The sequence below is a fragment of the Phyllostomus hastatus genome, unplaced genomic scaffold (assembly GCF_019186645.2).
Source record: "Phyllostomus hastatus isolate PE091 unplaced genomic scaffold, TTU_PhHast_1.1 phas_contig_86, whole genome shotgun sequence".
NCBI classification, from domain to species: Eukaryota; Metazoa; Chordata; class Mammalia; order Chiroptera; family Phyllostomidae; genus Phyllostomus; species Phyllostomus hastatus.
The window spans coordinates 89,312,129-89,325,065 of record NW_025333977.1 but is presented as its reverse complement, the minus strand read 5'-3'; the positions used below and the strand labels follow the sequence as shown (position 1 = coordinate 89,325,065).

The 12,937-nt window shown below is 41.1% G+C and overlaps 1 protein-coding gene across 4 annotated transcripts in view; it reads left to right on the top strand.

The window, feature by feature from the left end:
• Positions 1–1,200: 1,200 nt before the first annotated feature.
• Positions 1,201–12,937, top strand: part of ILDR1 (immunoglobulin like domain containing receptor 1) — a 40,569-nt gene continuing 28,832 nt past the window's right edge. For all 4 annotated transcript variants that reach the window (XR_006787117.1, XM_045850767.1, XM_045850766.1 and 1 more), the window contains exon 1: positions 1,201–1,417. Coding sequence is in view for 3 of the 4 variants with exons in the window: in XM_045850767.1 (XP_045706723.1) it covers positions 1,363–1,417 (55 nt within the window). In the remaining variant the exon portion in view is untranslated. The remainder of the gene's footprint in view (positions 1,418–12,937) is intronic.

The window sequence follows — 12,937 nt, the reverse complement described above, 5'->3', positions numbered from 1 at the left end:
AACTACAAGAAAAACATTTAAAGTTGAGAGGCCCAATTAGGGAACCAAAGGCCAGATCCAGAAGTCGAGGGGGAGGAGGGAAGATGGGCGGAGGGGCCTGTGTTGAGAACTCCAATCAGATTCAGGACAAGGATATTTCTCTGAGTGGAGGTGAGATGAGGGACACCAGTAACATCCATGAAGAGGACTCTTCAGAGCAGAACAGGGCAGGGCAGGCATACACTTAGGAGAAATAATATTGACTTCTAAGGTTAGTAACCAGAATGGAGATGTTCTGAGGAGCAGAAACTACGTTACATGCATCTTTATAATTCTTTTCTTGAGGAGAAAGATGGTGGCTGGGAGGAAGGAGAATTGCGTTTGTTACAGAAGGGGGAGAATGATGAAAAATCCCTGATAAAGGAAACACATAAAATGGTTTCCTGTCCATTCACGTTGACCACTGTATAGGTGATTTCTAAATTAATGTTATTGGCTGGTAACTGAAGGCAAATGTGCCTCCCTCCTCTATTTTTCTTTTCCCCTTCCTGTGGGTTCCTGCTAAGGAAGAAGTAGAGACAAATTGTATCCCAAGATGCCTGTTGTAAAGAGACCTGGAATCTTTGACCTTGGGAAGGCTGAGGTCTGAGGGGCAGCTGAGCTGCATTCAGGATGGGAAATAACAGAAAAAAATGCACCACACGATACTTTCTTATTTCCATGAATTTATAGTTTTCTAACTCATGATAAACATGTTACTTTTATAATTGTCATTAAGTTTATTTCTCTAGTTCATACCCTATATCTTTAGCTTCTAGAAAGCCTGAATAGACATAGTTCGTAAACTTCATATTGGTGTGTATTTAGTGGGGGTCGGGGGAGGGATGTTTTCCAAGGTCGTATGTGTGCATGAAAACATTACGCAGGAAATACTCTCTAGTAAGTTATGTTTACATAAGTCTACAAAACCATGGTGAGATATTATCTAGGAGTAAGAGTTCCGGAGAACTTCTGGAGAAAAATGGTAACATTCTCTACCGATGAGAGGGTTTGAGTGGCCGGAGACGCTTTTCGGTAAGGAGGGGAAAATACCTGGCAGCCTGCAGACAGCGAGGTAGCAGGCAGGCAAGGCTGCCGCGATCTTCAGGGACCTGGGGCGGAGCAGGAAACGCCGGCGCGGGTGTGGGAGGCGGAGCCGCGGGGAGCGGCTCAGGTGGGGATGAGCCCGAGTACCTGCTCGCTGCCCTAGCCAGCCCTCGCGCTGCTGAGAGGAGCGAGGGGAAAGCGGAGGCATTCCCGCAGAAGTGCTGAGTCCTGGGGCGGCAGCTGATGAAGAGAGTGCCCCTGAGCTCCTGAGCTGAAAGGGGTTAGAGCGGGGCCGGCATGGGCCTCGAGTTACCTGCACCTTGGCTACTGCTCTTCACCTGGCTCCCAAAAGGTGAGCGCCTGGGCCCAAGGAGACTGGAAGCCATTGTCGCCTGCCTGCCTGCCTTGCAGAGCTGGCCACAGGCAGGGCTGCGGAGGCCTGGGCCGCGCTCTGCTGGCTCTTGGCACGGGCGCCAGGAGGTGCGGGGACTGGATAGTTCCACCTGTGGGAACCTGTTGTTTTCCTCTCTTACTAGCCCAGGCCCGTCAGAAACAGGTGCAACTAAGAAAAAAAAACTCTAGGCTTCCTCTCCTGCAATCATGAGGCACTTCTTAGTCTCTAAAGCTGAATTGATAGATGCGGTAACGCCACTTTTACAATTCCTAATTACTTTTTCCTGACATCTGATACTTGCTTTTAGGTTTTGGAAATGACAACAACCATATTGGCCCCAAAATGCATTTGCTTCACCCCTGTGAGATTATAATGTGTCCTCAAGTATATAATGGATGTTCATTAAGACTCAGAATCTATTTTACAGGACCACAACATTTAGCTCTTTGCTAAGCATCTTCAGGGTCACTTGTATGTTTTTTTGCTATTCACCCCCCTCCCTAACTTCCACATTGCTTAGTATCTCCCCCTCTGGTGTCCACCCACCTATCACTCCTTCGACTTCAACCTCAATGCCCATCCCCTGTCTGCTTTGGAAAACATGGTTTTGTGTGTCTCAGTTGTTATCTCCTGGGAATATGACAGAAGTGCAATCCGCCTGAGTGAAACCTGGTAGCAGAGGGTAGCAGGCTCTTCAGCCCCTTTCAGTAAGGGTGTAGGTGTGATCTTGCAAACCAAAACTTATCGTTTCCCTTTGAGTTCTGCCCTGCTTTATTTTGTTTTACCCTTTTCTCCCCCCTCCTTTTAGGAACAACTGCCCTCGCACCTTTGTCGGCTAAGTGGGAGGTCAGCTCAGTTTGCTCACAGACCAATTTAAGTCATGTGTTTAATCTGAAGGTACAGGCAGAATTCCATTTTTGCAAGTTTGCTAGGACACGAAAATCACTCAGATGTAATGAAAATTCATTCAGACAAGATTCTGCAATAACTTAAGCTTAATTAAGCTGAGGGGCGATTGCAAAAGGGTAGAAGAACTAGAAAATTGGTATCCCTAAGGTCCTCTAGCTTACCACATTTTCTGCAGGAAGTAGGGCCTACAAATTATCTGAAAATGACGAGACGAGATATTGCACACCCATGATACACAAGAAAATGGACCAAATCTCACCTAAATCAAAGTGTCTGAAATTCCACCAGGGCAGTCAGCAGTTTGGACTATAAAAGCAGACTAATAAAAATCCCAGTTTTGCACAGTTTTCTTTTTGATGCCTTGTGTGTTCAGCTCAAAGTCCACAGCAGCTAGGGATTTCTAAAGTTCCTTTTGCTGCCTTTTTAGGAAAATGGAGGTCTACCACCACCCCTGCCCCTGGGCATCCCATCCCCAGAATGCTCCTGAGCTGAAAGAAGCCAGAGAGTGGACAGTATGGACTTTGTAGCCAGCAGGTGTCCAGGTCAATAGGATAAGAAAAGAAGCGTTACATAGAAAAATCCCATTAGGGTATAAACCCCTATCCTTAGATCATCAGCATAATGTTTTAAAAGCTATTCAGTTTTTATGAAGAATATTGAACAATTAACATTTTTCAAATACAGTGATGATAACCAACGGGTATATTTTTCTAGTAAGCCAGCTGCTGAATGCAGAGTGCCAGGTGTTTCTTAACTAGCCATGCAGTGTGAGTAGCCAGGATATTGGAGTAAAATAATAAAGGCTGCTGTATTTGCCTGACATTCTTTAAATGCATGACATGTTTTATTGGATTGGCCCAAAAGGTTGTTTCTTAAAGCAACAGTTTTTGCTGTATGATGGTTCTAGTTGTGCTTAGTGGTCTTTAACTTCATTCAAAACAATTTGGTTAGATTGTATTGTGACAGCTGTCATATCAGCATGCATTTAAAAAACACTTACCAAAATTGGTGAATTTTTGTGCAGCCATTGTAGTATTGAAGACGGAAGAAAATGTGCAACATTTTCTGTGTGTGATGCTTTATTATTTCAAGAAAGACAAATACACAACTAAAACACAAAAAAAGATTTGTGCAGTGTATGGAGAAGGTGCTGTGACTGATCAAACATGTTAAGTGGTTTGTGAAGTTTCTCGGTACTACTGACATTTTGGCCAAATAATTCTTTGCTGTGGGGCTGTCTTATGCATTGGAAGATGTTTAGCAGCATCCCTGGCCGACTAGAAACCAATAGCAGGAGATAGCCAACACGTTCAAAATATCCAAATCAATAAAGTTATTGGTAAAAATGAAAAATGTTTCATTTATTTTATGGGAAAAAAACAAACAGACTTTTTGGCCAACCCAATAGAACCAGAGAATGCTGAATGAAAAAGACCAAAGTGAATATCTAATCTCACTTTTATTTCATAGGTAAGAAGTTGAGATTTCAACTGTTGTGACTCTAACACTTTGAGGGGGAAATAGCTCCTTTAGTAGGCACAGACCCTGAACCTGTGCAGGAAATGTAAATAAAGCTTTATTCAACTATTTAATATGCATTTGGATTTTATATCCATGATGTTGGTCAATTTACTGAACAGCTAAAAACCTCCAGTAAACTGGGATGACTATAGTACAGATCTTGTAAGGGTTTTTTGGTGTTTTTTTTTAGTGAGAATTAAATGAAATGAAGGTTTTAAAGCACTTAATACAGTTCCTGGAATAAAGTGAGGTCTTAGTAAATGTCAGCCATGGTGACTATGGTGGTCATGATTTAGACCCAAGTAGGATTTTGTAAAGCTCACTTTAAAGAAACAATTTAGGCTTCTCTATGCCTCCTTCACCTATAGCTAAGAAACTTCAATTAATAGTCAGATGACTGTCAGCTTGGATTTCAGAATCTGCCTCTTACTAGGTGTAACTTTGAATGAATCTCCCTTCATCCAGGCAAAATTCCTGACAAGCCCTTTTTCTCCCCACTCCCTTTCCTCCCACCAAAAGATCAACTCTTGTTAAGTGGGTTAAGATCGAGCACAGTGTCTATAACATGGTCATCACTCAGGAAATACTGAGTCCCTCCCCACTGCCCTCACTTCTTTATTTTTAAACCAAACTTACTAAAATGTCTCTAAGATCAAACTGGTGAAGATCTGCTTTCTCTCACACTCCCAGTATCTATCTACCAAAGCAGTGTTTTTCAAACTTTTTTCTTCACAGCCCCCAGTAAGAAACACCTTTGTGACATGTGAACAAACACATGCACAATTTGCAAAATAGAAACACAAGGTTCACACATACACTCAAACCCCACTACTACGTTGGATAAAAGAATAACAAATTGACATCAAATATTATGTTAATAATATTTAAGTTCATAGATAATACTCCCCAAATTAACAATACTAAGTAGAAAAAAACCAGGAAGTTGATTTTCTTAATTTCCATTGCAAATTGCTATAAGAACTTTGGAAACCTTCATACTAGAGTATGTTCATTTTGGTCCATCACCTTATTTTCTTCTGTTTCTAGAGAGGAGTCAACCCAGTCCTCTGATTTGCATCCAAGCTTCTGCAATTGCAAAGTGTAGGCCACTAGTGGAATGATGTCAGATTTGGGTACTCACTAGTTGATGTGGCTTGGAGGCCCTGAGGTCAGGGAGTCCTGGGAAGTTACCCTAGTCCCTGAGCTCTGAGCTGAGGAGAGATCAGTAGTCAAAGGGTTTTTTTTGTTTGTTTGTTTGTTTTTTGTGTTTTTTTTTAAAGAAATCAATTTTTATCACACAGGTAATACTTGCTTCTTAAAACAAAATATAAAGATAAGGCTAATGTATGTACCTGTAGCCCTTTGTATTATTGGCTAACATCTCTGATTATATTCAACCAATCTCAAAGTTTATTCCTGGAATGCAAATTCAGTTTTTCCTTCAAACTGTAAAAGGGTGTGTCATTTGTGCGTTTGTGAAAAATAAGATCATAGTCGTTAACTTATGGGTCAACTAGGCTATCAACATGTAATATTATTCTCTGAAAAATCAGCTGAATCAGACAAGATTCTTAGCATCTAGAACTTGTTATTTTTACTGAAGGGTGTGAGTGAAGGTTAGGATCATACTCAAGGCTTAATGACATCTTGATCCCTGGCATAGTAGATAGGAAAGTAGAGCTTCTCAGGGTGTGGGGCCTGTGGGAGGTGGATGGGATGCTGCTCACTTGACAGCTCCCTTGTTTCCATGGAACCCCCTGGAAATATCTGTCCAGAGTCCCAGTGCTCTGCTGAACGTAAGTAGAAGTCAATCCCAGTTCCTGTCTTCTCCTTTTTGCAAGTTTTACAGATGAGGAAATCTGTGTTCAGGGAAATCACACACCTCAGGTGGAAAGAATGGAGTTAGTTTTAGAGCTGAGACCAGAACCCTGGCATCCTCATTCGTCCATTGCTCTTTTCCTCTGTTTCATGCCATGGGGTTGGTTGGTTTTGTCTCACTGAATCTTTGGATGCAGAAACAGAAATAGATTGCCTCTTGGATGTCTAACTAAATGCCACTTATTAAACATCTTGCCCTAACAACAATGTAGTAGAATGAGATGCCAGGTAATCAATGTATTGTCGACTGCCTGGGTTTTCTTCAACTTAATACTTTAGTTCCTTATTTGAAGTTGTTGGGAGAGAAATAAAATTGTGTGTTTTAAAAATCAGGAAGACTTTGATCATGTCATCTTTTTCTAGTCCTTATTTCTGTATCCTCTGATGTGTAAATCTTAGGGTAAGATAGGGTCAGAGGCAAGCAGTTTTGACATTTTTTTCATTTCCAAATGCAGTTTATCACCAAACTCTGTTGCTTAATCCCAGGATCTGTCCCTTCTTTTTTATTCCAGGTAACAAACCTCACACTAGCCTACTTTAAGCATCTTGATAGCCTCCTTGCCTCTTAACCTGCTACCTCTCTGTCTAGTTCCAGCCATCTTCTACCCAGATCATAGGTTAATTTACCTGGGTTAATTTTTCCTACCTTCATTTTAATTCTCCAAGAATCTCCACTAGATTCCCACTGCTCGTAAGGGTGGGTTAAAGCTCTTTGTGTGGAATTCAAGGCTCACTCATTCTCACCTCACCACCTTGGGCAGCCTTGTCCCCACTGATGTGGCATATTCTCATACTCCCTCTTCCCCTAACACATACCCTTCTTCCTTGCTTTTTATCTGAACATACTACAAATGGTTGACTTTATTTTTTGTACTTTTAGAGCACTTAAAATTTGTTCCAAGCAGTTTTACTGTGTCATATGAAATTTATTGGTTCTTTTACTCAACAAATGCAGTGGAATGAAATGCTGGGTAATTAACCAGTAGGTGTGCTAGCAAACAAAAGCAGACATGACCCTTGCCCCATAGTCCTTAAAGCCTAAAAGAAATACAAGCAAATGTAGAAATGCAACTATGACAGGAACCATAAGAAAGAGCTGTAAGGGACCACAACAACATATAATAGATGGATTTTGCTCATTCAGGAGGCCCTTCTCAAAGAAGTTGATGCTTGAGTTGAGAGCTGAGGAATCATCATTTCAGATTAAAGGAAGAGCATGTGCAAGGCTGCTAGAGAGGAGCTCAGTGGGCATAGGGAAGAATGTTAGTGTGACTGAGTGGAGGAAGTCACAGTGCGTGTGATGGAAATGAGGTCAGAAAGGTGGGTAGGACCAGATATACATGGCTTCATAGGTCATGGTAGGAAACTTCTTGTTTATCCTAAGAACAGTGAGGGGAGAGCTTTTGGAGATTTTTAAAGAGCAAGAATTGGGAGACTGATGCCAATGTGGAATCCACATGGCTGGAAACCATAGTATATGCAGGTACCAGTAAAGCTTAGGCAGTATCCAGGCTGGAAGTGATGGTAGCATGCATTTGGGTGGGGGTGAGGGTGGACAGAGAGATCAAGAGAGTTTAGAAATACTTAGGAGATAAATAAAACCAATTTCATAATAAATTATATATGAAGAGTGAGGGGGAAAGAGATGTGAAGGATGATTCCTAGTTTTCAGTGCTGCCAATTCAGAGATGGGAAATCAAAGAGGCCCAGGTTTGTGTAGAAGGATGTCGATTTCGATTTGGGGCTTGATTTAAAATTTGGAACAACCAAGAAGAGCTACCAGAGTATTTGGATTCGTGTGCCTCTCTTGCCCTTTATTGTATGGTAGTAGGATTTGATATCCAAAGTTCTATCAGTTTCTGAGCAATCCTATAAAGCTTAGCCATGAAGTACCTTGTCTCCGTGTTTACTTATTTATTGTTGACTCTCCCACCAAGAGTATACATTCCAATAGTGCAGAGGCATTGTCTCCCTTATTTGCTACTGCACCCCCAATCATGTAAAATGGTGCCTGCCTCATAGTAGGTATTCAATAAATTAAGTGAATAAGTGACCTCTGAAGACCCAGGGGACACAGAGATTTGTCATTTTGGTGAGACCTAGATTTGCATGTCATCTGAGATTAGCATGTGGGGAGATGGATGAGTCACTGATTTGATCGACAGACTTGGGGAAAGTCCGAGGCTCTGCCTCTCAACCAGGTTTTGTCTTCTACCCTTAAAGCAATAGAAGTTCAAACCACCTGAGTGGCTATTTTTCCACCTTGTAGTTTATAAAAAATTTTTAAAGATTGATATGTTCCCTCATTGGAAAGATTGTGGTGAAACATGGGACTGTCACACTGTTGATGGGAATATGAGTATAAATTTCTTTCCTGAAGTTTCTATTAAAAGATAAAGGCCTTATTTCCTTTGACCCAGCGATCTCACTTTAAGAAACATATCCTACTGGAAGGCGTGCATATGCAGAAATACTTTATATAAAGACAGCCATTTTAACAATTCATGTCAGCATCATTTGTAATAGTGATAAATTAGAAGCAAACTAAATGCCTTTTATTAGGAAAATGGGTAAATGAATATTGTTCATCCATGTAGTGAATTTTTAGGTAGCCACTAAAATAATTAGACCTATGAAATAATTAGTTCTATAGAATATAATGTTCTATAATAGAATATAGAATATAGTTCTATAAGAATATAATGATATACCATTAGTTTGAAGAAAAACAAAGTTGTAAGTCAATATGCATCATATGATTACATTTTTTTTTAAAGAGTAGCATTGGAAGAGCTGTGGAGGAATACACACCAAATCACTAAAGTGGTCCCTCTGGGGAGTGGAGTGCATGGTGGGCAAGGAGGAAGTTTTTGCTTTATACATTTCTTTATTGTTGGAAGTTTCTTATTTATTTTATATTACAAAAAAGTAAAAAAAAAGGGTTTTTATACAAAATGGTTAAAATAAATCTGTGAGTGTGCCTTAAAGTAAATATCCATTAAAGGTTAAATTTCCACCATTAGAAAAACTTACTCAGAAGGCAGTTGGTACACAGGAAACAGTGTAGGCTTTGGAATTTGAGCCTGTAAATTTAAATCTAGCTTTGCAACTTTCTAGCCAGTGAGCTTAATCAGTTATTCTCCCTGTGGATTTTCTTCACTTATGAAATTGAGATAAAAATAAAGCTTATCTCATGGGATTTTTGCAAAAGTCAAATGAGATACCATGTAACAAAGCACCCAATACCATGCAAGTGCCCAGTATATGTCACTCTTTCTTCCCCAGGGTAGCCAGCCACGTGCTTTAGTGCCACCCCAAGCCTAGCGCTGCTGAGCCACACAAGCCAGACCTTTGTTAAATCCATAGTATGTAGACATAATTCTTTCCCTGCCCCAACTCTCTCCTAGCTCCCTGGATCTCTTACTTCTTGTCTGTACTCATTGCCATTCCCTCTTCCCCTTCAGTTCTCTCATATTTGCACTATTATCTAAGGAAATAGAATAACTACTGATGGCAAATATACTTGAGGAGATAGCTTGATCAGAGATAAACTCTGATAAGATTAAACCTGTGTACTCTTTGTTAACATATTTACTGGAGCAGAGGTGCCTGAGTACCTGAAAAACACTCAGGAATCGAGACCGTTCATCATTGTCAGCATTGCGCCATGGTCCTTCCTTCCTTCCTCTCCCTCCCTGGCTACGATCCCCTTTTAGGCAGGACCCTCCCTGTAGAAAGGAGGGAAAATGCCATCTAATGTTCTGAAAATAGTTCTCAGGAAGGAAAGGGCAGGGCAGGGCAGGGCAGGGCAGGGCAGGGCAGGGCAGAGCAGGGCAAGAAGGGAAGGGAAGGGAAGGGAAGGGAAGGGAAGGGAAGGGAAGGGAAGGGAAGGGAAGGGAAGGGAAGGGAAGGGAAGGGAAGGGAAGGGAAGGGAAGGGAAAGGAAGGGAAGGGAAGGAAGAAGCTTTGCACCTGTGTCCCTATGCTGTGTGGATAACGTGTTGTAGAAACTCTAAAACATGCCCGATATGATTGTACACAGGGAAGACAATGAAAAAATAAATGTACAAAGATATGCTTGTATTCGGGAACACATAGCATTTAGTTGTAAAGATACTCTTCTTTTTTGGTATGTTTTCCTTTGACTTTAATGTCAGATGGTAGTCCCCACTCTCCATGGCAGCCTCGTCTTGGAAAGTACCTCGTGGCGGGAAACACAGAATCCCCTTCCCCTTCCCTCCTTCCCATGAGCTCTAGTACCTCATCTGAAGTTACCTTTCCATCCTTAAATGACAGGACTCCCTCTCTTCCTCTTTCACAAAGGAGGCAAAGTGTGAACGGGTTTGCCAGAATATAAAGTGACACAGCTTTGAAAGCTTTTAAAACACTAACTCATTTTGCAAAGAGAAGGCAGTGGTGATAGTTTACATTTGTATCGTTTTAATTCTTTCAGAATGCTTTTACATGATAGTCTCAGTTGATCTCAATATTTTAAGGTAGGCAAGATGCATACAGTTGACGCCAATAATAGCTAATGTTTACTGAGTGTCTGGTATGTGCCAGGCTCTTTGCTAAATGCTGGACATGTATCTTATTTAATCCTCATTATAACCCTATCAGGCAAATATTAGTATCATCCCAATTTTGTATGTAAAGAAACAACTGGAGTTTGGAAATACCTTGTTAGCTCTTTTAGCTGCTGGGGAGTGAAGGTAGAATCTGAACTCAGGAAGTCAATCTCTAAAATTGAGTTTTCAAGGGAAAAATGATGAAGACAGCTAGGAAATAGGTAGCAATGAATTGGGGATAAGGTGATATCACAACATGAAGGAAATAAATGTAAGAATAAAAAGAAAATTTATGAACTTAAAAACTTGTAGTACTAGGTTTAAAAGAGCAATGATGTAGGGGGTGGAGGTTAGGGGGTGGAGGGATTGAAGAAAAAGAACTCATGGACATGGACAATAGTGTGGGAATTGCTGGGGGGAGGGCTGTATAAGAGGACTAAATGGTAATGGAAGAGAAAATACAATAAAGATTAAATTTTAAAAAATATAAGAGCATGATGCCATCTATAAACAGGGCATTTATCTCTTTGAATCTGCTCATATTTTCAGCCCTGATCTTGCTGCTTTTGGCCTCTTCTTGAAAACCCCTATCTGCTTAGTAGTGTGCATGCCCAATGTGGTTAGTTTTACAGAGAAGTAACAGCATGGGAAAGAAAGATGGGAGGTTTTTGCCTTTGAGATGGACTTGCTACTTCCTTTGTCTTCTGCCTGATCTGAAAGATCCTGCCTTTAGAGAGTCCAGTGCCTGACTTCCACTTAGAAGGTTAAACTTGCCTGCTTGGGAAAGATTGAGTTTGGGTTAAAAAATAAAAATAAAAATAAAAAGATTGGTAGAAATAGGAGGGAGGTGGGGAGGGCTGGGCGGGTGGGCTGGGCTGGGAGTAAAAGGCAGAAAACTGTACTTGAACAATTAAGATAAAAATTAAAATTAAAATTAAAAAAGAAAAAAGGAAAAAATAAATAAGAATATTGGGTTTTGGTGTCAGCAAGCCCTAAATTTAAATCCCAAAGCTGAGAGGGTTTAGCTTATTGTTTGAACTTTGGCCCACATAGATGAGCAGGGCTGATCCCACCCTAGGGGGTTTGTGCAGATTAAAGACAGTGTATGTAACAGTAGATGCTGAGATCCAGGCCAACAACCTAGAAGGGTTTGCCGGTTGCTCAGTTACCTTTTGTCCTGGGACCGTTCCTTACTTTCTGTGTGAGGGTGGTGAGAGCTGGGGACATGTTGTGGGGGAAGGTCCGAGAACTGTGTAGGATGCTGTGGGGCTGGCAGGCCCCTGGAGGGACTGTGAGTGAGCTCAATGTGGTCAAAACATCTGGGAACCTGGCATATTTTAAGGCTTGAAATTCACATAAGGGATGAAATTGAAGAAAGGATAAAAGGTGGCATAGCCAGTATTGATGTTGGAAAAGGTGAGTTCTCTGCCCCCATGTGTTGTTTGCCCATAATAAGAGCATTCATGGAAGGGGAGCTGACTGAGGATTTGATAATGAAGGTGATCACCCTTGTCCCTGTTTTCCTGCCTGAGTGTCAGGTTCACCAATCTTCAAAGCTACTCCAGAGCAACTTCTGGCTCCAACCAAACTGCCTCTTCTGACTCCCAGCAAGCCCCAGTCCTTCCCCAAATGTGTCAGCTCTATACAAATAATATTGAGTAGGGTCTTTTTGATAAACTGCTTTTTATGTTGAATTACCATTCAGCAAAATAAAGAACATGTAAGTTATTAATTATAATATCAGAGTGACAGTGACCAATTGTATATTAATTATTGCTCATGTAGCCTGGCCCATGTTCCAGTTTTTGCAAGCCAATGAATACCAAACATGCTCCTTTACTTAACAAACAGCCAGGCAGAGTGGCAGGAGCATTGCTCAGGCGATGAATCTTGAATCATATTTTCTTAGAAAATAAATGACCACAGACAAGTCATGTTTTCCAATCTCATATTTGCTGTGTATGAAATGGGTACATTTCTATCTTCCCAGGAATCATATTTAGTGTGTAAAAGAAAACATTTGAAAGTGCTGCATGAATATAGGGTCTTGTTTAGACTGCAAATCAGTGTTTTTCCCCCTATTCCAGGGGTGTCAAACTCATTTTCAAGGGGGGCCACATCAGCCTCGTGGTTGCCTTCTAAGGGCTGAATGTAATTTTAACTCCTTAATAGTTAAGAAGTAGTTACATTTATACAGTCCTAAAATTATTTTGGCCCTTTAAAGGCAACTGCTAGGCTGATGTGGCCCCCGGTGAAAGTGAATTTGACTCCCCTGCCTTATTCCAATCCATTTGTGTTACTACTGTGCAAAAGAAGCTAGTGTTGACAAATTCATTGTCAGAATCTTACCCATAGCTCCTGCTGTTCAGCTAAAGCTGTGTTGGGCAAAAGCTTCAAAGTCCATTTCAGGTCAGCACTGGAAATAAAAAGTGAGGGCAGAGAAGCAAAAATACAAAAGCAGATTATGATAGAATCCATATTAGGCTTGAGATGCTGGTCACTGGCTCCTCTGTTCTGATTGGATTGGTTTCCAGGAATCCAACAGCCAGTACGGACAGCAGCTATTTTTCCCCAAACTACTGAAGGCTTATTTTCAAAATGAT